The 25,689-nt window shown below is 40.8% G+C and overlaps 3 protein-coding genes across 4 annotated transcripts; all 3 read right to left on the bottom strand.

Annotated features, from left to right (window-relative positions):
• Positions 1–274: 274 nt before the first annotated feature.
• On the bottom strand, positions 275–1,807 carry LOC108805265 (3-ketoacyl-CoA synthase 1; the record flags this gene model as incomplete). The annotated part of the gene is made up of 1 exon (XM_056985764.1): positions 275–1,807. A coding segment is annotated over one exon (1,413 nt), but the record flags the coding sequence as incomplete, so codon positions are not given.
• Positions 1,808–8,296: 6,489 nt separating this feature from the next.
• LOC130495042 (meiosis-specific protein ASY2-like) lies at positions 8,297–13,738 on the bottom strand. 2 transcript variants are annotated; one of them, XM_056985987.1, is made up of 3 exons: positions 11,231–13,737; positions 10,294–11,159; positions 8,297–10,206 (listed from the first exon to the last, which is right to left on the bottom strand). In XM_056985987.1, exons 1-3 carry the CDS (start codon positions 12,279–12,281, stop codon positions 9,154–9,156), a joined length of 2,970 nt encoding a protein of 989 aa, XP_056841967.1. In that variant the 5' UTR covers positions 12,282–13,737; the 3' UTR covers positions 8,297–9,153. The 2 variants fall into 2 exon arrangements, with proteins under 2 accessions (XP_056841967.1, XP_056841966.1); XM_056985986.1 differs by having other exon boundaries at positions 8,297–11,159; positions 11,231–13,738.
• Positions 13,739–17,976: 4,238 nt separating this feature from the next.
• Positions 17,977–21,615, bottom strand: LOC108856347 (CBL-interacting serine/threonine-protein kinase 9). Its single transcript, XM_018630123.2, has 14 exons — positions 21,324–21,615; positions 20,847–20,909; positions 20,675–20,746; positions 20,015–20,122; positions 19,854–19,934; positions 19,697–19,750; positions 19,431–19,556; positions 19,253–19,342; positions 19,020–19,145; positions 18,837–18,938; positions 18,630–18,746; positions 18,490–18,546; positions 18,285–18,359; positions 17,977–18,197 (listed from the first exon to the last, which is right to left on the bottom strand). Exons 1-14 carry the CDS (start codon positions 21,510–21,512, stop codon positions 18,120–18,122), a joined length of 1,338 nt encoding a protein of 445 aa, XP_018485625.2. The 5' UTR covers positions 21,513–21,615; the 3' UTR covers positions 17,977–18,119.
• Between the last annotated feature and the right edge of the window lie 4,074 nt (positions 21,616–25,689).

Here is a 25,689-nt window from a genome sequence, read left to right as displayed (position 1 = left end):
TCAATCTCAAGCCTAGCTTCAGTTGTCACTTCATCACCGCCTTGAGCTTGAGGGGGCGTATAGAGAATCATGAAGATATAAAACATAAATGTGAATATCATTATTGAGATATGTATATATTTAGTTAAGGAAACTAGGTTTAATGTTTATATTCTTATCTTCTTATATAAGTTGTACATGTATAAGCTTTATAATCATGAGAGTAAATATAATTCTTCTCATATATCTCTCATCATATTATCTACAAAACCAACTAACTTATAGCAAACCCGCATCCATAAAATTAATTAAATTATAATATCCAATCGACAACTTACAACAAAAAAAAAAATTGATATCAAGAAGTACACAATTACAAACCAATGACTACACTCCACACATCCGGTACAACCAATCATTGCACAATCTTAACCGGATAATCCGCAATCGAACCAGCCCATGCGTTACCCGTCAACTCCTCAGTCGAAACAACTCGTAACGCTTTCCAAACCGCGCTATTACACTTGAAACCAGATCCAAACGCAATCTGCCAAAGCCTATCACCTGCTTTAACCCGACCCTTGGCTTCGGTATAAGCCATCTCATACCAAAGCGAACTACTCGAAGTGTTACCAAACCGGTGCAAAGTCATTCTTGAAGGCTCCATATGCCAATCTTTAAGATCAAGATTCTTCTGCACCTCGTCGAGAACCGCTCTACCTCCTGCGTGTATACAGAAATGCTCAAAAGCGAGCTTGAAATCCGGAATATACGGCTTCACTTTGAGTTTTAACAACTTCCTTTTGACCAGTGAAACCAAGAACATTAGCTGTTCCGACAAAGGAAGAACCATCGGTCCTAACGTTGTTATGTTTGTTTTCAGAGCGTCTCCGGCCACAGACATCAGCTCCCGAGCTAAAGAGACACCGATCGTTCCTCTCTCGTCTTCCTTCTGGTATACGCAATTATAGTTCTTGTCGTCTGATCCTTTATGTGTCCGTACGACGTTGACTAACTCGTACTTTGACTTTGACCGGTCTTGCCGGCGGTTAGAGAGGAGAATCGCTGCACCGCCCATTCGGAAGATGCAGTTGCAGAGGAGCATTGACCGGTCGTTGCCGAAGTACCAGTTTAGGGTTATGTTTTCCGTGCTGACCACGACAGCGTAAGAATTAGGGTTTGCTTTGAGTAGGTTGTTGGCGAGATCGATTGAGATTAATCCGGCGGAGCAGCCCATTCCTCCGAGGTTGTAGCTTTTGATGTCTTCTCTCATATTGTAATGGTTCACGATCATTGCCGATAGAGACGGCGTCGGATTGAATAAGCTGCAGTTTACGATCAAGATTCCGACTTCAGCCGGTTTAATTCCGGTTTTCTCGAACAGTGAATCCAAGGCTCCGAACATAACGGCCTCAGCTTCGGCACGTGCCTCGGACATGTTTAGCTTCGGGGGTGTTGACGTTATGCCACGTGGCAGATAAGTCTCGTCTCCTAAACCGGCCCGGTTCGAGATTCTTTGCTGGAACCGGACGGTGTCATCGGTGAATGCTCCGTTTTCCTCCGTCATCTTCAAGAACGAGTCCACGGACATTTTCCGCTCGTCTTCCGGTTTGTAGCAGGAGAAATCCACTAAGTAAACCGGTTTAGACCGGTTAGTCACGTAGAGGATCAAAACGAAGCAGAGGAACACCAAGCAAGCGAGTCTTGTCGCCCCGTCGAGTTGGACCGCCTGGTTATACCAAAGCTCGGAGAACGTCTCGAACGTCAGACCGGTTAGCTGAACCAGTGTTGGGGATGGATTGGCACCATCCACAAGGCCCAGCGAATAGGAGGCCCATTACTACCATTCAAAGGATGACCGGCTCGGAGACGGCTTCTGACGAGCCGCGACTCGGCTCGAGACCTCTATAGCTGAACGACGAGAAGCCGATGGAAACGATCAGGCGGCTCGGGCCGAGCAGTCTTCTCGACTGGGCCTTTAAGCCAAAAGGCCCATAACGAAGGGGACGGATTAGGTCAAAGCCAACCGACCTAGGAGACTATATAAGGAGTTGAGGACAGGAAAGAAAGGCATCACTACACAGACAGACAGACTAGCGGCTAGATTAGGGTTTCCTTTATTCTCTTTGTATCTCGCCGCTCTCTTGTACTTCCGGCTAGGATCTCACCGAGCATCGACTAGCCGGCTTTCTTACTCTTGTACCCTCGTTATTCCGACTCTAATAAAACGTCTCTGTTCACCCCACTCTTGAGTTCTTTTACTTTCTATTGACCAAACTCACCTTAAACAATTGGCGCCCACCGTGGGGCCGATCAGAGTAACGTTTCTTAGCCTAGTATGACGATTGGTGACTCGAACCCCGGCTCTTCCGGCGAAGCGACCGAGCTTACGCCTCCGCCTCCTCCTCCTCTTCTCTCGTCGGACTTCATGAGCTCCGTGATGGCTCGCCTCGCGCATCAAGAAGAAGTCCAGAAAACGACGAATGAGCAGCTCGCTGCTCTCGTGGCTGCCCTCACTGCTCCCGCTGGACCGACGAACCGTTCCCAGCCCGTCTGCCGGCATCTCTTCCCTCCGACGCCGGCAGAAGACCGCGCTGTGGACGAATCTGACCCTAACGGTCCTCCCGCCGTACACCCTACTCCGACGACTGCAGATCCGACGACGATTCGCGAGATCGCCGAGCTCAAACTCAGCCTTCAGCAAATGAGCTCGCAGATTCACCAAGCGACGAGCGCAGCCCCTCAGATCGACAGCGTCATCGCCTCTACTTCGCGCTCGCCCTTCGCTAGCGAGCTAACCAGGGTCCAGCTCCGTAAGATAGAAAAGCTCCGTCTTCCCGAGTACAAACCCGGAGGCGACCCCGTCGAACACCTGACAGCCTTCAACATAGCTATGGCCAGAGCTCGCCTTTCCGACGAAGAGAAGGACGCAGGATACTGTCAGCTCTTCGTCGAAACACTCAACGAGCAAGCGCTAACCTGGTTCTCACAGCTCAGCGAGAACTCGATTCGCAGTTTCCGAGACCTATCAGCCGTTTTCCTCAAGACTTACATCATGTTTACCAAGCGAGCAGCAACCGCTTCCAGCCTGTGGAATATGGCGCAAACAAAAGACCAAAGCCTTAAGGACTACATGGAAAAGTTCAAAACGATCGTTTCCCGAGTCGACGTCCCTGATCACATTGCTATCGACGCTTTGATGAACACTCTCCTCGTCAACTCGAAGTTTCGTAAAGACCTGTATTCCAACCCCACGACTTCGCTCCCCGATGCTATTGCCCGGTCTCACAATTTCATCCGAATGGAAGAAGACACCAAGGCAATAATTCGGAAACAGAACGCTGCCAAGCCGGTTGCAGCCAAAAGTGCAGGAGCTCGGCCAGAGCCACGCCAGCACGCGCCAGCTGATAACGGCGGCAAAAAAGGAGGTCTCCTCTACGTCGTGGACGAGAACAATGCCCCTGTCTCAACCATGGTCATGCACGATAAAAAGTGGAATGTTTATCAGCGAGAGACCGACTCTCCAGATGCGTCCCCCAGTACCCCTAGTGCTGGTGTCGTGGCTAAAGTCGATTCGGCTCCAGGACCGACCAGAACTCCCATCGATCTCACGAAGCATTGCAAGTATCACGACGTGAAGGGACACGACACGACCGAGTGCAAATCTCTCTACGCCCAGTTCCTCTCCTCGATCGAAAGCGGAGACTACAAGATCCAGCCGCCAAAACCCAAACCAAAAGGAGAAAACAGCTGGAGCAGGAACAAAGACAAGAAAGCCCAGCGCAAATCGCAAGGCAAAAACCGTAAAAACGACAAACAGTCGAAGGACGCTGAGAAGGCCACCCGAGAAACCGATGATGACGACGACTCGGCGGACGACGATCAGCCTGCCAATCGCCAGCGCATTGAAGTGATACGTGTCCAGCCTCAAGGAAGGAACGAACCAGGATCCTCGTCGGACGAGGACGACGATATGGAGACCCCAGACGACTCTTTGGATCTTCGGTCCTTCCTCGAGCAAAAGTCTCAATCCACTACCGAGGAAACGCCAGTCTCTTCTGATCTCCGCCGACAGATCGACTCGAGTCGCGCCGCGAAAGCTTTGGCACAAGACTCCTCCCAAAGGCAGCCCGCCGACAAGCCGAACCGCGATTTGCGAGACAAACTCAACGCGAAGATCGGCGACCTGCGGACAGCCCTTAACCGCAAGAAAAGGGATACTGCTGAAACAAGTAGCGACCTTCGCGATGTGCTCCGCGCAAAGCGAGCACAAACTCGTCCCCGGATAAACGTCATTATGGGTGGATCACCTCCCTGCGGCGACTCAGTTAGAGCAGTCAAAGACCACCGAAGGCAAGCTACTACTTCCCAACGGTGGCCCCAGAAGCAAATAGACGATCAGTCGATTACCTTTTCGTCTGACGATACACTCGGCGTGCACCTCCCTCACAACGATCCTTTGCTCGTCGTGCTCGGCGTCGACAAGTACGACGTCACAAAAGTACTTATCGATACCGGGAGTTCGGTCGATATCATCTTTCGCGAAACTCTCGCGAAGATGGGAATTGACCTCAACGACGTCAAGCCTTCTACTCGGACTCTGACAGGATTCAACGGCTCGTCAGAAGTGATCGCAGGCACGATCCGCCTCTCGGTTCACGCATGCGGAGTCACTCGGACGGTCAAATTTTCTGTGGTCGGCTCCAAAGCCCCTTACCACGTTATACTCGGCACCCCATGGCTGCACTCAATGCGAGCAATCGCATCAACGTATCATCAGTGTGTTAAGTTCCCAGGATCAGACGGATCAATCAAAACTCTGAAGGGTGATCAGCAAGCCGCGCGAGATCTCCTGATCGCCACGGTTAAAATTCAGCGCTCCCAATCACTCGTCAACTCGGTCTCTCCTCCCACGAGCAAAGTCTGCCCGCAAAAGGAGGAGGTGCTCGAGGTACCAGTCGACGAGTCGGATCCGAGCAAATCAGTCCGAGTAGGCGCATTTCTGCCCGACGAAATGCAGCAGAAGATTCTCGAGTTCCTTAAGCAAAACCTATCCACATTCGCCTGGACAATGTCTGATATGAAGGGAATCGATCCAGCTATCACGACCCACGAGCTCAATGTTGATCCCAACTTCAAACCCATCCGGCAGAAGAGAAGAAAGTTGGGACCAGAGCGATCCAAAGCAGTCGCAGAAGAAGTCGAGCGTCTACTCGGTGCCGGCTCAATCACTGAAGTTCGTTACCCGGAATGGCTAGCCAACCCGGTGGTCGTCAAGAAGAAGAACGGTAAATGGCGCATCTGCGTCGATTTTACCGACCTCAACAAAGCATGTCCTAAGGACAGCTACCCGTTGCCTAGCATCGATCGCCTAGTCGAATCGACGGCCGGCAACGAGATGCTGACGTTCATGGACGCCTTCTCGGGCTATAACCAGATCCTGATGCACCCAGACGACCGGGAGAAAACCGCTTTCATCACTGACCGGGGAACTTATTGTTATAAGGTGATGCCATTCGGGTTGAAAAACGCCGGGGCAACCTACCAGAGGCTCGTTAACAGGATGTTCGCCGACCAGTTAGGGAAAACAATGGAAGTTTATATCGACGATATGCTCGTCAAATCCCTCCGAGCCGACGACCATCTAGCACACTTGAAGGAGTGTTTCGCCATCCTAAACAAGTACGGGATGAAGTTGAATCCCGCAAAGTGCACGTTTGGCGTCTCCTCGGGCGAATTCCTTGGTTACATCGTCACGCAACGAGGAATAGAGGCTAACCCGAAACAGATCTCGGCAGTCCTGAACCTCCCCAGTCCGAGAAACTGCCGCGAAGTTCAGAGACTAACAGGACGCATCGCCGCCCTTAATCGTTTTATCTCCCGATCTACCGACAAGTGTCTTCCTTTCTATGATCTCCTCCGAGGGAACAAGAAGTTCATCTGGGATGATAAATGCGAGGACGCGTTCGTTCAACTCAAGCAATACCTGACAACTCCTCCCGTCTTGGCCAAGCCGGACGTAGGAGACGTTTTGTCTCTCTATATCGCCGTCTCCTCGGCAGCCGTCAGCAGTGTTTTGATCAAGGAGGATCGCGGCGAGCAGCGTCCGATTTTTTACACGAGCAGACGCATGACCGGCCCGGAAACCAGGTACCCAACCCTTGAGAAGCTGGCGCTGGCCGTCGTCGACTCCGCGAGGAAATTACGACCCTACTTCCAGTCACACTCTATCGAAGTTCTGACCGACCAACCGCTCCGCACTGTCCTGCAAAATCCCAACAGAGCCGGCCGGCTGACCAAGTGGGCAATCGAACTGAGCGAGCTTGACATTACATACAAATGTCGAACAGCCGCCAAATCTCAAGTCCTCGCCGACTTCCTTGTCGAGCTCACGCCGGATCTTGCACAAGACCTCGACGTCCCGAGCCCCAATTGGATTCTTCATGTCGACGGATCATCGACGAGTAAAGGATCCGGTGCTGGGGTCCAGCTTCAGTCGCCAACAGGAGAACTCATCCGCCAGTCTTTCAGTTTCGGCTTCCCGGCTTCTAACAACGAAGCAGAGTATGAATCGTTGATCGCCGGGCTTCGTCTCGCCCGAGCCGTCAAAGCCAAACGCTTGAGTGCTTATTGCGACTCGCAGCTCGTCGCCAGCCAGTTTAGCGGCGACTACGATGCTCGCAATGATAGAATGGATGCGTATCTTCGAGTGGTTCAAGAGCTCGCTAGGGAATTCGATTTCTTCGAACTCACCAAGGTTCCTCGCGGAGAGAACGTTTGCGCCGATGCCCTAGCCGCACTCGGGAGCAAACTCCACGATCAGGTCAAAAGGACGATACCCATACATCGGATTGACCGACCAAGCATTGATCCCTCCTCCGACGAAAGCTCTCCCATCGCTCCAATCTTTGCAACAACTCGACGATCCACCACCGATCAAACCGAAACTGAGACACCGGATCAAGCCGACACTGAGATGCTCGATCGTGACGACACCCCAGTCGATTGGCGAGTCGAGTTCCTGGATTATCTCCTACGAGAAGAACTGCCAAAAGATAAGTGGGCAGCGAGACGCCTGAAGAGACGCAGCGCCCACTATGTCATCATGAACGACGAACTTCACCGAGTAACCGCGAACAAGGTTCTCTTAAAGTGCATCCAGGGCGATGAAGTACGCCGAGTAATGGCTGAAACTCACGACGGAGCAGGAGGAAACCACTCGGGAGGCCGAGCACTCGCCCTTAAGGTTCGAAGCTTGGGATTCTTTTGGCCGTCTATGAACACTGACTGCGAGGCATACGCTCGTCGGTGCGACAAATGCCAGCGTCACGCTCCGAGCATCCACAGTCCCACTGAGCTGTTGCGGACATCTGCTGCCCCTTATCCGTTCATGAGGTGGGGGATGGACATCATCGGGCCAATGCCGACCTCGCGCCAACGTCGTTTCATCCTGGTCCTCACTGATTACTTCACCAAATGGATTGAAGCCGAAGCGTTCTCTCAGGTGACGGACAAGGAAGTCCGCACCTTCGTCTGGAAGAACATCATTTGCCGTCACGGTTTGCCGTACGAGATCATAACGGACAATGGCTCTCAGTTCATGTCCGGAAACTTCAAAGAGTTCTGCAACAAGTGGAATATCCGTCTAAGCCCTTCGACTCCTCGTTACCCGCAAGGAAACGGACAGGCGGAATCTTCCAACAAGATTATCATCGATGGTATCAAGAAGCGACTCGACCTAAAGAAAGGCCATTGGGCCGACGAGCTGGACGGCGTCCTCTGGTCACACCGAACGACTCCCCGCGGTGCGACCAAATCCACCCCTTTCTCTCTTGCCTATGGGATGGAAGCAATGGCCCCCGCCGAAGTTAACGTGACAAGTCTTCGGCGCGCCAAGATGCCGCAGTTCGTCGAGCTTAATCAAGATATGCTCCTCGATGCCCTCGATGAACTCGAGGAAAAACGAGATCAAGCGCTTCTTCGGATCCAAAATTACCAGAACCAGATCGAGAGCTACTATAATAAGAAGGTAAAAGCGCGCCCTCTCGAGCTCGGCGATCTCGTCCTCCGAAAAGTCTTCGACAACACAAAGGAGCTCAACGCTGGCAAGCTAGGGACCAATTGGGAAGGACCTTACAAGATCACCCGAGTCGTTCGACCAGGCGTCTACCGACTCGAGACTTCCCGCGGAGAGGCAGTTCCACGAGCCTGGAACTCTATGCATCTTCGCCTCTTCTACCAATAGATTCGTCTCATCTTTTTCTCCGAGCGAATGACCAACAGGTCACTGTTCGCGAAAAAAAAAAAAAAAAAAAAAAAAAAAAAAAAAAAAAAAAAAAAAAAAAAAAAAAAAACCGAGTAGATGCACCTAACCGTCACTTCTACTCGTCCGAGTGAATGCGCTACTACAGCCACTTTCACTCGGTCAAACGAACTACGAAAGGCTTGATCCTCATCCGAGGTACGTAGGCATCCCTTCACAGGGTCCAGCCCCAACCAAAACAAAGTCCAAACTTTTTTTAGAATGACTAACGGTCACCTTTCCCCGAACAAACGATGCCAGCCCCTTCGTCAAGCGGAGCACGAGCACTCGCCCAGCAAAATCGGCTGAGCCTTGATCAGGTATCAGCCGAAGGGAATAACAGCCTTGCGTCACCTGTGCGTCGTGCACTGACCGGCTATCCAATGGAAATTTCAGACCAAGTCTGATCGAAGAACGACGGTTTGGCCGACCAATAGTTCTCTCGATCACTGCAATGCGTCTCGAAACCTTTTCCTCGGCAATTCAGTAGAACGATTAGAGTCTCTTTGTATTTACTTGAACGTTAGACTTGTAAAAGCTTCGTTGAATAAATAAGAATGCGAACGAACGACTCTCTAATCACTCTTCTATCTGAGAAGGAGGGAACTCGCTGGCAAATGCGAGCAACCATCCGGACTATTTCGTTTCTCGGTTATGGACAAGTGAAAAACGATTTATATACTTCTAAGTTAAACGACTTACGGAAATATATAAAGAAACACTTGTCTGATAAAAACCAAAAGAAAATAATTCATACATCAAAGGCTTAACGCCGAGAAACGAGGTCTTAAACAACAAAAGGCCTTAGCCGAGAAAAGGAAATAGTTTTAAAGGCACAAGCGCCAAAAGTCAGATACAACAAACATCGAATACTAATCCAAGGCAGGAAGATCCTCCTCGGGATGTTCTTCGCTCGCGCCAGAGTCCGCCCCCTCGAGATGTCCTTCACTCGCGCCAGAATCCGCATCCTCGAATGACGGCGAGTCGGAGATATTGACCGGCGTGTTGGAGATCGGTTCGTCGGGAGCTGACTTGTTCGTCTCCTCAGCCACGGAAGGGTCCTTAAGGGCAACTTCTTGACCCGGGAGAACAGCATCAGGGCGAGCTGGCGACTGAACGGTGTCGAGAAGGCTCTTCGACGGCTCTTCGGATCGATCCCCTGGTGCTCTGAGGGGAGTGCGAAGCGTCTTGGCGGCCTCGGAGTCGAGCAAGTCCATGTTCGACCCAAATTTGTCGATTTTATCCATCATCTCCTGGATAACGAACCTCGACTCGAGCACGAGAGGAGATAAAGAAAGGTCCTTCTCGAGAAGATCATCTACGATCAAACGCTTCACCTCCGCATCATAATGCCTCTCTTGCCCGGCGTAGATATCAATATCTCCCTGAGAGATGTTTTTACCTGCCGCTTTCATCCCTTCAAGGCAACGTCTCATCCCCCGAGCCTGGCCGAGCATGCATCTCGCATCCTCAAAGTTATCACGACGGGACTCCCGATCCTGGATCCTCTGGAAGCGAACGGCGGCTTTCCCATGCATCGCCGCCATTACTCGGATCCGTTCGTGAGTAACCTCATAGCGGCGCGACTCTCGGAGACGATCCATCTCCTTGGAATGCTCTAAGGCAGCAGCCGCCTTCTCTTCCTCGAGGGTCTTCTTCTCGTTTGCCAGCTTGGTTTTCTCTTTCTCGAGCGCTTTAACCAACTCCCGGGCTCGCTTCAGCTCCTTGTTCATAGCCGCCTCTTTCTGGGAGAGTTCATCCCTCATGGCCGCTTCTGCAATAACCGCTTCGTCCTTCTTCTTCAGCATGACCTCTAAGGCGGCAGTCGCCTCCTTGGTGTTGCGCCGTTGCCTATCAATCACACCATAGGTCCTCTTCAGCTCTTTGTCGTATATGCGGACGACCTCGTTCCAGTCACCTTGGCTCTGCAACACATCAAAGAAAGAGTTGGGATAGGACGACCAAATGAGAAGAAAGACGAGAAACGAATGCGATGCAGAAACTATACTTACCTTAACCGAGGAACCGGCAGCAGCGGTGTACTCGTCTTGGAAAACTAAGTCCTTGACGAGTGGGAGATGCTCCCTACTTCCCCGGACTTGGCGGACGAAACGAGCGCAATCTCTCTCGTTACAAACGAGAGGAGTGTCCCGCTTGAAAATGAAGTCCACTTTATCCGGGCAAAACCCCTGCAGGTTCTTCGGCACAGCCTTACCCTCCTGAGCCTTCGGAGAGGACCTGTTCGATCCCCGGGCATCTTCACGAACCGCCGCCTTGGGGAGGGAAACGGCAGTAGTCGGAGCCTCCACGGTTTCCTTCTCCGTATTGGGCGCTATCTCGTGCCCCGAGGATTCGCCGGCACTCTTCTTATTATTCTTTTTCGACTTCTTCTTCACCTTAGAAGAAGTCCCCTGAAGACCACCATCGAGAGACGGATCCGGGAGAACGTCATCTCGAGAATTGTTGCTAGGCTCCAAGGCCTGGAGCTCACCTCTCTCCACAGAGGAAGGCCGAACCTCAACGGGATCCTTGCGCGCCCGCTTCTTCTCCGATCCGGCGCCCCCACCGGTGGAAGTCTCCTCGGCTTGCTTCTCCTCGGAAGAAACGCCTTCCCTCTCCTTCCTCTTGCTCCCCGACTTTCTCACGAGCTGAGCCCCGTCCGACTCAGTCGCTCTCGGCTCCCCGGGATCAGAGGAGTTTGCGTTAGAGCTTTGGTCCGGTTCCACGAACCCGAGTTGCTTCCCAACCACCAAACTTAGATCCGGCAATTCCCTCATAGCTCTGGCTCGGTTAATTTCAATCTGCTCGGCTTTGGTGAACAAGTTGATTCTCTTCGACTTTTTGGTGATGAGAGGAACGGTGTCCGAACGCCAAACCTCTGCAAAGACAAAAGAAAGCGACTTAGGATCCCTGAGGAAACCGAGCAAAAGAAGAGAAAGAGAAACTTACGCCGCTTGATCCGATCAATCGACCTACGAATCCTCCTGTACGAGAAGTTCTCCCAAAAATCCTGTTTCTGGGACGCGATAATCCGAGCACTCTCCAAGAAATCTTCCTCGTACTCCGCGGTATTCGAGTGAGGAACTGTCAAAACAAGAGAAAAAGAGATGGTCAGGAGTCTGAAACAGTAAAAGATTAAAGAACATTCAATACCAAATTCATTGTTCCAAAGAACACGGTAACCGGTCTTCAGCGGCTCCTCGAAAGCCGAGCGATCGGACTTAACATAGAAGTACGATCGCTGCCAGTCGTTCGTCTTGGTCGGATAGCCCGTTACCACATTATAGTTCGGGCGTATCTTCAGTGATAACAGGCCTCGATTAATCTTCACCGAGACCAGCTCCTCAAATGCTCGGACGCTGAGAGCAGCGCCAGCTTCCGCCCCAATCACCATCAGCGCAACTGCTAGACGCCAAGCGCCATTCAAGAATTGGCTCAAAGCGACTCCTCGGCGCATCGTGTAGGCGGTGACGAGTCGAGGAATCGGAAACCATAGTTTCGTGTCCTTTTCGAAGTACGACTCGTATACGCACTGATACCCCTTCGGGGGGGACCACGGCCTTTGGGTCTTTGACGGGATTATGAATGTAACTCCGGTCGCCTTGCCTCTCTTCAGCAGCTTCGTCACCGACTCGAATGTGGATCGCGTCGGTAAAACGTTCCTCCAGTCTTGCCCCTCAACTACAGGGGGACGAGCTCGCGACGGATCGAGTCGGCGCTGCTCCTCGAAAATATTTCCCGGGTAGAAGCAGTAGGGAGTCATCCCGTCGTCAGGAGAGCCATCGCCTCCGTCATCGTCTGCGCGAGATTGAACCATCGCTACCGAGACGAGCATACGCTGCTCTCGGGTCATGTTCTCGGTATCCATCATCGCCTCGCGATGAGCCTCCTCTACGCTATCGCCGGATCCGCGAACCCTCTCCAGATCACTATCGGGACCAGTGGTGCTCGAAATCATCTTTCCCTTTTGTTCTCGAGAAAGTTGTTTGCTCGTCGACATATCGAGTAGAGGAACTAAAACAGAGAGCAAAAGCTAGAGAGATAAGGAGTAGAGAGAGAAAGTACCTGATAAACTGAGAGAAGAATGAGAGAGATCTCGAGAGAGACCTCTTATTTATAGAGAGAGTGAAGGCGCCTCCCACGAGGTGCCATCATTAGCCCTAAGCGGGCCTAATTGGGCCTGTCGGCGGGCTCGCGCGTCACACTCAGACGCGACCTTTCGGATTCCCGACAAAAAACCCTAGCGACGTTTCAGCTTCTCGATCGAAAACCGGTGATGGTTCGCTGTCACATCAAAAACCGGCACAGTCGATTCATCGGTTCAGAGGAGTTCATCTGAGGCATCGAGCGTACGATAGGTCGGTTGTTCGTTCGGGAACATCCGGAACTCTTTCCGCCGGCGGTTCCTCGGTTAAATCAAAGGAACCGACTATCAAACCTCCTATTCTTCGAGCCCTAACTCACTAATTCGCTGCGACCAGCTGCTCGACAACGAACTAGGGGGGGACTTACTGTTGGGGATGGATTGGCACCATCCACAAGGCCCAGCGAATAGGAGGCCCATTACTACCATTCAAAGGATGACCGGCTCGGAGACGGCTTCTGACGAGCCGCGACTCGGCTCGAGACCTCTATAGCTGAACGACGAGAAGCCGATGGAAACGATCAGGCGGCTCGGGCCGAGCAGTCTTCTCGACTGGGCCTTTAAGCCAAAAGGCCCATAACGAAGGGGACGGATTAGGTCAAAGCCAACCGACCTAGGAGACTATATAAGGAGTTGAGGACAGGAAAGAAAGGCATCACTACACAGACAGACAGACTAGCGGCTAGATTAGGGTTTCCTTTATTCTCTTTGTATCTCGCCGCTCTCTTGTACTTCCGGCTAGGATCTCACCGAGCATCGACTAGCCGGCTTTCTTACTCTTGTACCCTCGTTATTCCGACTCTAATAAAACGTCTCTGTTCACCCCACTCTTGAGTTCTTTTACTTTCTATTGACCAAACTCACCTTAAACAACCAGCACGGTTCCCGTTAAGGGAAGAATGACGAGGAAGAAGAGAGCGGTGGTGAAGTTGCAAGAGTTGTGAAGTCCAAGCTTCACGTACTTGAGCTTAACGGACGTTAAGAAATCCGGCAAACGTCGTCGAATTCGTATAACGGCCGATGAAGAATCTTTAAACGCCATCTCCGCCGTTAATCTCTCTTGATCCATCTCTATGCTGTTAGTTCTCTCCATAGATATAATTTTGGGTCGAGATAATTCGAGCTGGATAGAAAAGTGTGTATCGATTATAAAAAATCTGGGCAAAAATACGCTGAAAGAGAAAAAGATAGAAAACGAGGAATAAGGTTTTGTGTGAAATTATGGAAAGTGGAGGTAGATGAATATATAGAGTTGCTATTAAGTGCAAGTAAGAGAGATGATAACAAGACTAAACAATAACGAAAAGAAATGTGAATAATATTCGAAATTAATGGTGGGTGGTTGGTTCCGAGATACTATTATTAGCTCAACTACTTATATATGGGACCTTGGTACTCCCTCCGTTTCAATTTATTTGTCGTTCTAGACTTCGGCACACAGATTAATAAAACATTTAATTTTGTATATTTACTAGATAAAAACATCATTACCAATACAACTAACCAGATTTCAACCAATAGAAAAATAGAATAGATTAAAAAGTCAATAAATTTTGCATTGAAATCATAAAACGACACTTATTTTGAAACGAAAATTTTGCTCCAAAACGACATATAATTCGAAACGGAGGGAGTATTAAATTAACTAGCCATATTATTTGTCACTTTTGTTCACACGAAATGTAAATGCGAAACAGTACATTTTCATAAAAGTCTTTCAGAACCCATCGGAAACATATGGTTAGATCATAAATTTAGGTCTCTTTTCACATAAATTTGACGAACATACTAACTTTCTACTTTGGTTTAGCCTAGTTTGTTAACTAGATCACAACAACACAACAACAAAACATGGCATGCATTCTTAATTTCTTACTATATATTTTTCTTACTAATCAAAATGTTCTAGACAACCATTTATCAAATACATGGTTTAAGCAAGATGGATTGAGGAGTATTTGAAAATTAACATTAGATATTGTAAATATTTTTGTGGTAACTTGTAATTTTAAAGCAAATTTGTTTGACAAACGTTTCTTTCGTTCATGAGAAGCGTTCCCTGTCCCAGTTGCAACTACAAGAGTAGACGAAAGCGTGTCCCCAATTATTCAAATACGCTATTTTTATGTAATTGTGTATTTCACATGGATGGAAACTCCTCAATATAGACCATGATAAATTGATAATGAGGTATATTACTTCTTAATATCAGCACATTTCGTTTTTCTCCGTTACATACGCATCCACACTTAATGTTTCTATTATGTTGTCAATTATCATTTTTAAATTGGCTATCTCCGTTAAGACCTTGATTTGTTGATAAAAATATTTTTATAGTTAAAATCTTTTAGTCAGGTAATTTGTTTGTTTGCTATTAACGAGATTAGAAATCTGTATTTTTTACCAAAAAAAAACGTGATTAGAAATCCAACAATATCTATCAACATTTTCTATCTGTATTTCTGATTCTCAAATATTTCTTTAAATCTAATAAATTAACTGTGCCAAGGTGTCCAAAAAGGACACTGGAGGAGAAAATGGGGAAAATGAACCTCTGAGACAGAGGAGTAGTCTTGTCGTTGTAGGTCAGACTGGAACCTGTCTATATTTTCTTTATTTACCTTTTTATTGGGATAAGTAATTACAAAACTGTAATAAACCAGATAAGCCATTTACGAATGTAACAATCAAAGAATTGCTTTTTTTTTGTAACTTAAAGAGAATTGCTTTTGCATGCATGTGACTTAAGTTACACTATTTTACTAACGTGAGAAATACAAACTTATGTTTTTTTTTTGTTAAAATACAATAAATTATCTAATCTCTTATTCAAAGAATCGAAGAAACATAAACCCCTAAATAATTATAACCTGCACGGATGCGCGGATATATTATCATTTTTGGTACAAAATTTAAATTAATAGTCATGTAACCAATTTTATTATTAAATTTTAAATATTATATAATATAACTAAAAGATAGGTGAAAATCTTTTAGCATTCTCATGCTTTTAATTTGAAAATTTTTTAGCAAAAAAAAAAGATAGGTGAAAATTTACTTTTTGTTACAATAATTTAAACCTTCATCACTATATAGTTTTAGTCTATTTTAAAACAATTCATATGTTCTATTATTCTTATTTTTATAATAACATTTTCTATTTCAAATAAAATACGGCATCTCAAAATATTATTTAGTATATATTTAAATGCGAAAACTTGTGTAGATATGTTTACGATAAATATAATATATATACCTGAGATTATGTAAACTAAATATATATTTTCAAATAAATGTATTTAATATTTAAATATATATTATTTACTAAACTATTGTTAAGATCACAATCACAATATTTTTTTCATTTTTTCTTTAAATTCTAAGTAATATATATTAAGTTTCTAGTAAATTAGTCTGATAATTTTTTTACTGTATAGTATAAAAATAGGATTCTATTAAAATAGAACAAATAATGTTCCTATATATCGATTATTACAATAAACAAGACAGTAATAACTCTCACAGATTAGCAAACAGAAAAGGAAAAAAAAAAACTAAAGACAAAAGCCAACGACACCGTTTGGATATATCGATTTTTTTTTAAACTCTCTATCTTCAACATTAGAATGATCCATTTCACCAGATGCTATTAATTTAGGTTTATGTCTATACATATATAATTAATATAGTGATCATGGACAATTGATCAATGAAAACCTCAAATAGTTTATCACTATATGAGTCATTCTGTATTCTAAAAAAAATTAGTAATCGAGGTCAAACTTGATGAGCGTAATAAGAGCCAAAATGTTTTATAAACATATATTTAGACCTACTAGTGCAATATCTTAAAAGATCAAACTACTTAATTGGCAAACTAAAACGAAATAATGATGATAATAAATGGTGGACTAGTGCCCATGTGTAGAACATTGACGAACAGTTAATGTTGGGCGGCTTAATACCAACTAACTAAAAACTTGAAACCAGTCTGTCATCAATGTATAAATAAACAGTACTAGTATATATGTATATATATAGTATCCTCATACTATACATTGTATGAAAAAGACTAATAACGTAAATGGTATCTACATAAATAACGACATCGAATCCATAAAACAAGCTGAAAAGGGTTTGATGCTGGCAATACCATTGGACATATCAGAAGTAGTACCCTTGATTCAACCTTCGAAGTACCAATTGATTCATTAAGTTATAAAGTTAAACAACTAAAACGAACTGAAGAAGAAAAACAAATACTCCATTGGCATATACAAAAAAACCCCATTTAAGCACCGTGGCAGATGCTTTAGTAAAAAAAACAAGGAACAGATGCTTATTTTTCCTATATAGATCAGATCTGGATGTACGGAAATGCTTTTCGGAGGATCGACTCGTTTGCTTCTACTTGATGTAGGTTAGATTGACAGCTGACAAAAAAAAAGCACCGCGATAAAACGTTACCAATTTTTTTTTCTTTCTGCTATCTATAATTTAATTTGGATTTGTATATGGATAGGTACTCCATATAATTGAGGGTTGATGTTGGCAGTGTAACTTCTATAATTTGTTTTTTGAATATTAGTAGATTTGGGACCGAAGTCCATGATCCCCTTAAGTTTTAGGCACTAATCCCTCTAAATCTAAAATTACAGTATATTAAATTAATTTTGTTCCAACAGTCATTCAAACTGGGAACCTATAACACAGTGGTCAAAATCCTTTCCAGTTGAACTAATAACCTCTGATTTTGAAAATTTATAACTTTTTCTATCATTATTTCTTTATAGAAAGAAAATTCTATCACTATCACCTTATTTTAATTTCTTCCATATACTTCGATGGATAATGTGTGAGGAAAATAGTTTATTTCAACTTGAATTTTACGCATTATGCATTTTCCTAGATAAAATTTGTAGTAATTCATATTCCATACTGAAATAAATAAAAATTCAGAAATATTGTATGGATTTTATGCGTCGTGTTTTCATTTCCGAACTTTATAATAGTGTGTATGTCATATTGAACCAAACAAAATTCAAAAATACTATATAAACTTTCAAAATTGTGCTTATATATTAACCGTTAAATGTGTTAATCATCCGTTAATTTATCAAAAGGATATCATTTGTATAACTTTTTAAAAATTATTATTAATAAGCACGATTTTGAGAGTTTATATGTAACATTTTTGAATTTTTGTTTAGTTCAATATGAAATATGCATTATTATTATGTTTAGAAACAAAATAAAAACGCATACGTAAAATTCATGTAATATTTTAAAATTTTCGTTTAGTTTAGTGTGGAATAAACAGTTTTACAATATGTCATTTTTAGCTTACAAAAAAAAATATATGTCATTTTCTCTACCATGCCATTTTAAAGCGTAGCCAATGAAGTGGTTTTAACTGTAAGCAAATAGTAGTGAATTTCCCGAGTTTTGACAACGAAAACAATACCTTCAATTTTTGGACTTTGACCACTTTTCAGTTGACTCATAGTAAGCAAAGCCATCTTTTGAGGAAGATTGCATGTGGATATATATCTACGTTTATAGCCCACTACTAGGTTTTCCTTTATTTTTTGGTTGTCAATCTTTGAAGCTTCATGTTACAGTTTTCAACCATTTCAACTATCTTTCATGATTTAATATATTTTGTTTCGAATAGAACAACTTGCTATTAACTTGTTAAGCTTTATGTTCTTGAGCTGCTCCATCAGAATTCCAGACTACATCCTTTAATCCAGATGAGAAGTTTTTGTAGAACTGCAAACCAGATTTTACATAAACCCAGTTAAAAAATAACTATAGATGCTAACCGGCTGATGATGAAGATTAAACTGAAAAACATACCTTGTGAAACTCGAGGGTATCACCGCCGGTTTTCCTAAGCTCTACTACATGCAACGATGGCGCAACTTCAAACACCTGTTAAACCGAATAAATCATTACCAGCTACTGATAAAATAAACATGGAAACCGGAATGTTTTTTTTTTTTTTTTTTGCTAAATGGAAACCGGAATGTTAATATTTCTATTTTATATGTTTTTGTTTTACCTCTGTAGCAACTGAGAGCTGGCCTTTACGACCACTTTTGTCTCCTTTCATTTTTATCTGCGATTTTATTTAACAAACTTCAACAAAACCACAAATAAAATAATTCAATAACACATACAAAATCAAGAATACGAACAAACCTTGTACTTGTCTTTACGGACATTGAAGCCTAATGGCTTTGCGGTTTCTTCCATTTTGGACATTATTTCGCTCGCAGGTCGTTGAGAAGTAAACCGTGTCTCTTTCTTCACAAGTTGCTGAAAATTCCATAATAAACAACAATTAGAGACAAACCTATTCATGTACAAAATAATTCAAACAATTGCATGTATTAAAAAGGTTCGTACGGCTTGCTTCTCGAACAAGTTTTCAAGACTGTTTGAGCTCGAGATAAGTTCAAAAGCGTTCATCGATTCCGGTTTCTCCTTCTTCTCAGTTACAAGAGACTCCTATAGAAGCAGCACGAAAGAGTAGTTATTAGTTGACTAAAATAGACTGGCTTAACTTAACCGCACTATAGGATATGTAACCTTGGAGTTACTGAAAGCAGCATCGACATCATCAATATTTATGTCTTCATCATCTTGACCAAACGATGGTGGCTTGTACCCTTGCTTGAACCATTCATCTTCTAGCAACTCTGCAATACTTATTCTCTGCATTTCGAGAAAACCGTGTTTATTAGTTAAGATATTGAACAATTTAGACTATTTGATCTTTAGTTTACAGCAAAACAACTAAGTAAAATGTATTAGGTTCTTACGGTTATAGGGCTGGGATCAAGAATACGCTTAATGACTCCCTTGGCACCTGGCGAGAACCATGATGGGCAGCTGAACTCAGCCTTGCATATCTAAAGTGTTTTGAGCACCAAAGATAAGATTACAAAAGTACTTATAAATAGTAAAAATCAGAGAGAAGATACAAAAAAATTCACGTACACGTTTGTATAATGTCATGAGATTTGGCTCATCAAAAGGTAAGTAACCAGCCATGAGCACAAATAGAATAATACCACAGGACCAGACGTCTGCTGCTGCACCGTCATAGCCTTTGTCCGACAGAACCTACTCTCAAACCCCAAAAAAAACACAATAGAAACTTTATTATATGTCCTAATACACTTAGTAAATTATTTTGGTAGATCGTTATATATAAAACACTTAGTATGCTTTGCTTATTAAGTACCGAAGTTTTAGGTATCTACCTCAGGAGCAACATAGTTCGGCGTTCCACAAGCAGTGTGAAGCAAACCATCTCCCTGCATTCAAAAGAATGCTGCTTATAAAAACAAATAATATGTTGTTCATTTCAGGAATTAATTAACTGGCCATGGTATCCAACTGATAAATCAAATTAGTTACCCGAACTTGTAGTGAAAACGCGCTTAACCCAAAATCAGAAACTTTTAAAATCCCATTAACATCAAGGATAAGATTTTCAGGCTGAAACAAGCAACATATATAGGTTGAGAAACTTGAACATGATGAAATCAAATAAAAGAAGAGCATAACCAAATAAAGACCTTGAGATCTCTGTGGTAGACCCCTCGACTGTGGCAGTAATCCACAGCATTTATGAGCTGATGAAAATAACTCCGAGCTTCATCCTCCTTTAGTTTCCCCTGTTGGGCCTATTGTATGGTTCAAATCCAAGAATTGCATTAGTATAAGAACAGAGGAAAACAGATACCATTTGTGGAGAGAAAAATAAAAGAAGGATAGAAACTCTAAGTTATTGTTTCTGGTTTCTGTTACGAGCAACCTCAATTCCCATTTGAGGTTCTAAGTGTTAAAAGTATTAATATCTCTGTAATTATTTTATTATCTATTTAAATTTTAGTTTTTTCCAAAAAAACTGCTCAACGAAAAAATTACACATGTGTTTACAAGTTTTTAAGGGTTTCTTGAAGATTCTGTTTTAAGAATTTCTCTGATTTCTCTCCAATTTATTTTTACCCTTTTAATAACTTAGATATCTCACTACATAACGCTGGAGGTGATCTTAGCATCTTACAGATTGGAACTCTATATTTTTAATCTTTCGAGACAACTAAATCTAGCACTCTCTCTCGATTATGCTCCAAGATTTAAATTAAATGAAAAACTTTTCAAAAACGCGAGGAGTCAGATTTTGCAGCCGCAAAAAGCAAACATGGTGAAAGAGTAATGGACTGGTGTCTTACGATTTTATCAAATAGTTCACCTCCGCTGACCAGCTCGAGAACGATATAGATCTTCGTTTTGCTCGCCATAACCTACCCACACCAACACCACACAGAGAGGGCTCACACGGTAAGATTATTAAAACATATCGAGAGGTCTAGTAAGATTAAAAGTTTATTAACTTTTTCTTACCTCGATTATTTCGACCACATTTGGATGTTTAATCAGTTTCATTGTCGATATTTCTCGTTTAAGCTGCACCAAGAAAAATTGACGTATGCTCATTATATATCTATCTTCAAGATCTTGCTCATAACACTATATTTTCCTTAGATTTAAGAACCGATTTTAAGAGAAAGGAAGCTACTCTGCTTCGAAACCATATCCATGGCACCTCTTTTGTGATCATTGCATACTACGATAGATTCAAAGATCTTCAAACTCGTAATGAAGAAGAAGATTCATATATATTCGAATCCGTATTTATCTATCTGGAGTGTTTCAAAATATTAGTTAAACTTTAGATAATCATTAACCTTGACCACCAAACACATACCTCGTACACGTGGGTCCTAATCACGAACTCAAACCCATTCATTCAAATAGATTATAAAACAAATCCGAAGCCGTGCATGCTCTCGTATTACTAATTAACACATATTTACAAACCTGTTCGACCATTTTGTGGCGGAGAACCTTATCTCGGTCGAGGATTTTGATAGCGGCTAGATCTCCGGTGATGGTGTTCCTAGCGTATTTGACCTTAGCGAAGCTTCCTTCGCCTAGAGTTCGTCCCATCTCGTAGTTCCCCACTCGCGTCCGGCTCGCCGGCGTTGTCTTCTTTCTACTCCCGCTCATTTTCTTTTTTCTTGCTTATGCTAAGAAAATCACAATTTATCCGACAAGAACAATCTCAACGGGACGATTCTTTCTCCCTCTCTATTTCTAGTGGATAGATGGATGGTGAGAATATAAACGGACGAGCGAGCGGGGTAATAGGGAGAGTGGGATTCACGAGCGGTATCGAGGTCCCACATGCAAAACATTATTCTCCGTCCCGCGTCCTTCCCGTGTATGGGACCTATGGACACTCATTCATCCTTATGAAACTTCCTTCTTTGTTTTTTTTTGGGGTGTGTTTTGTGAGGCTCAGATATTCTGAATTTTGGATTATATATGGAAGTTATATTATTTTTAGTATATGTGGATATACGGATTTATTTAAAAGGAATGTATTCCATGTTCTCTTTTTTTTTCGCTTCATATTCTGGATTTCAAAGTTCAATGTTCTTTTGTACGATAGTTTATCTTTATCAATTATTTCTATATATTAGATCAAATTTGATTGGTAACTTCTTTCTAATTTCCAAACGTTTATCTTATAAAAGAATGCTTTTTTTTGAAACTAAATATAAAAGAATGTTTAAGTCAAAAAAAAGAATGTTAATAGAAAAATATATAAGATGATTGAGTATGTTGATCTTTCCATGTGTGTAAAGGCAACTGTGAACCCCAGGTTCACATAAATCCATACTTATAAATTCAGATGACACAGAATGAGATAATGTTTTATTTCTCTTATTTTTATTTTTCAAAAAGTTTCTTTTTTATCTTTATTTATCTTCTACATTCATTTGAAATTTTAATTAGAAACTAGATTTTTGACCAGCGCTTAAAAATCGTGGATATTATTTTTATTGTTTTATTTACAAATGAATCGATTAATCTTTTGTTTTAAATATATAAAATGTCACATAATCAAGTTTCAATTATACGGATCTGTTATTTATTGTTATATAAAAAGTACGAGTATATGAATTGTTGATTATTTCTATAAGTTAAACATAAGTCATATGATTAAATTATATAGAATAAGAATTTTTATAGTGTGTACAGTATGGATTTTTTATTTTATTTTACAATGTCTCACATAATCGTTTTTTCTCTAAATAAGTTAAACAATAGTTGTACCTGAAACTTTTACTTGAGAAAGATTTTATATTTAACAATTATATTTTCCATAAAATATTCAAAACATATAAAGTGGCCCAGTTTTATTTTTTAGTTTTGTGATAAAGTCGTAAAATAATTAGTTATAAAATTTCAATATCTGATATTACTTTTTATAATTATTGCAAATTTTAATTTATTGTTATTATCAAAAATGTTTATGGATTATGAAATGAATTATATATAAACATAATCTATTTAATTGTATTATATACCCAAAAACCGAAAGACAATAATGTCATTAATTAAAATTTTAATTTGTTCATAAAATTAAAGACAATTTTAATTGAAAAACATAAATAATTCATTAAAAACATAAAATGAGAATGATTTCCTTTTAATGATATTGATATAGAATACATCAAAAACACACAGAAAAGAGTAGCAGGCAGTAGGTTAGTGTATTGCATATCTAATAATAATACTGATATAACAGATTCTAAAATATTTTACGTATTAGAAAAGATAAAGAATACCCAGTAGTTAAAGAAGAAGAGATAATACAGAGTTAACCATTCATCCAATAATTGAGTATTTTAAGTTCTTACTAAATTTTATTCCTGCTTTTAAATCACAAATATATTTTCCCATTTTGATTTGATTGAATTTATGATTTTATTAAAGAACAAATAATTTAAAAGTTGTATTTCAAATAAAAATTGTTATATTATAGTGTTTAATTTTTAAGCAAGGTTTTCATATGCGACTCAGACCATGGTTGAATTATTAGATACGGCAACATGCATATAATTCGATTTGTATTTAATAAAAATTTGTTAATTAAAAATCTGATAAAAATCCAAAACATGTATTAACCCAATATCTGATATATCATCCGTTAAATAACCAAAATATGATGATACTTTTAAAATTTTGATTAAATAATTCATACTTTTAATATTTTATAAAACTGAAAAGCTTGTAATTTTTTAGACTTGAGATTTTTGTTATGTCATTTGAAAAATGAAATAGTGGTAACACAAAAAAGTAAAATTTATTTATATGAAAGTATTTAGTTTCTTTTTGTTATTAATAACTTATGATAAGTTTGTATTTTTATTTATTTTAGGTCTAAAATTTAATTTTATGATAAATTTTATAATATTTTTTAACATTCTAAATTGACATACTAATATTATGTAGAAAACAACGTAGTAAATAATATTTTTCTTAATGTTTATGTATATATTCATATTCGATTGTTAGATAAAAGTATGCACGAAAAATGACATTTAAACTAAATGGAGAGTATAATTTTAATAAAAATTAGAATAATTATTATTTATAAAATATAGATTGTATTAGTTACTATAAATATAAGAAATATTCTGTTGTTTAATTTAAACAAAGAATACATTAAAATTAAATATCAGTGGTATGACAATGTAATTTTAGAAAAAAACTAAGAAGAGAATTCTATGAAAAAAATAGTATAGATGGTTTTTTTCTTCTAAGTCGGTACAATAATGTCACGTCACCGTCACATGAAAGCTATTGCATTTGGTTATCAACCTGAATTTCTTCGATGTAAGTTTTAGATTAATTTAAAAATAATACTAGATTTTGATCCGTCCTTCAAAGGATATATATATATATTTTTGTTTTAATTTCTCTAGAAATTTAATTTTTATATTTGTGTTTTTGTATCATATTTGTGTTTGATATTAATTTAATTTAATATAATTTTGGTAACTATATTAAATATGTCAAATTGTGTAACTATACGCTTGTACCATATGTATTTTGGAAATTATTTTTAAATTTTTATTAATAAAGTTGGCAACATATTATATTATCTTAATAATTACCTAACATAATTAGTTAAGAACAGTCGTCCCCAAAAAATTTGACTCCGAATCGATTCGAAAATCAAAGTCTCATATTCTATTAAACATGACCTATATAATCGAACGGTTCTTAATGTGTTAAATCCGAAAACCAAAATCAAATTCAACCTGCACCAAAGACCGAACAATTTTTTGAAAATGTGTATATATGTGTAAATGGGTTAATATGGTCTCCACTAACTTTAAGTAAAATTACATTTCATAAAGATTTCTTAATCAAATAACCTATTTAAAATATATTAAATCACAAGCTTTTTTATCGATGTAAATAGATTTGCATTAGACATGAATGGATTTGAATAGAGTAATATAAGATAAAAATCAGTTTAAAATATTTTAATATATATTATATATACTATCATTGTTAGGCTCATGTAAAAATTGTCAAAATAAGAAGAATTTTAATATTTTTATTATTTCAACAAACCAATTTTTCAATAAAAACTAACAATAGTTTTCAATTTTGTATTTTTGCTTGTAATTTAATATATTCTTAGTTTTTTTATATGGGTAAAATATATTAGATGATAAGAAATCCGTGTCAATCATATTGTTGCATAAGTCAGTGAAAAATAAGATCACTTAGCATTAATTATTAAATATATATTAGTCGACCTAATATTAGGCATTTATTTCTACACTCACAATTATTATAATATGTATATGAGAGAAGTGGATCCGAAAATTTTGGAATCACAACGGAGATTACAAATATTTATTTTATTAACTGGTAGTTATATACTACATGGTAGTTTATATATTTAAAAGTAGATTTAGTGGCAAAAATCATGGAATAATAGGAATAATAGTTGGACACAACATATATCAACCGGTCATACTTTTGTTTTAATAGAATAGACTAGATTTTGATATGCTCTTCGAAAGCGTGGGTTTTTTCGGTTAACAACAATGATATGAATTAGTCGAAGTATGAAGTTTCCGGTTGACTACAATTGATATGAATTAGTGTTTTGGTTTTGATGTATATTATTATGTACACTCTTATGTTATAACGGTATCTTTATGTTTTATGTACATTTTATAAGAATTATATTTGTTGAGTTGATGAAATATAACACTTAATTTGCAGATTTTAGAATAATTTAATAGTATGAATTTATAGATTTTTAATAGTTTTAGTAATGTTTTTGTATCTGATCCAAACCCACTGTTGAATT

Source organism: Raphanus sativus, chromosome 5 (assembly GCF_000801105.2).
Source record: "Raphanus sativus cultivar WK10039 chromosome 5, ASM80110v3, whole genome shotgun sequence".
NCBI classification, from domain to species: Eukaryota; Viridiplantae; Streptophyta; class Magnoliopsida; order Brassicales; family Brassicaceae; genus Raphanus; species Raphanus sativus.
Note: the sequence above shows the minus strand (reverse complement) of the source record. Positions and strands in the feature narration are given on the sequence as shown.

Coding starts and splice junctions, on each gene's coding strand:
- LOC130495042 (XM_056985986.1), bottom strand. CDS start 12,281: ATGTCGACGAGCAAACAACTTTCTCGAGAACAAAAGGGAAAGATGATT. Junction 11,160..11,230: donor GATTGATCGGATCAAGCGGC/GTAAGTTTCTCT, acceptor TTGTCTTTGCAG/AGGTTTGGCGTTCGGACACC.
- LOC108856347 (XM_018630123.2), bottom strand. CDS start 21,512: ATGAGCGGGAGTAGAAAGAAGACAACGCCGGCGAGCCGGACGCGAGTG. Junction 20,123..20,674: donor GTGAACTATTTGATAAAATC/GTAAGACACCAG, acceptor ACCATACAATAG/GCCCAACAGGGGAAACTAAA. Junction 18,198..18,284: donor ATACCCTCGAGTTTCACAAG/GTATGTTTTTCA, acceptor TCTGGTTTGCAG/TTCTACAAAAACTTCTCATC.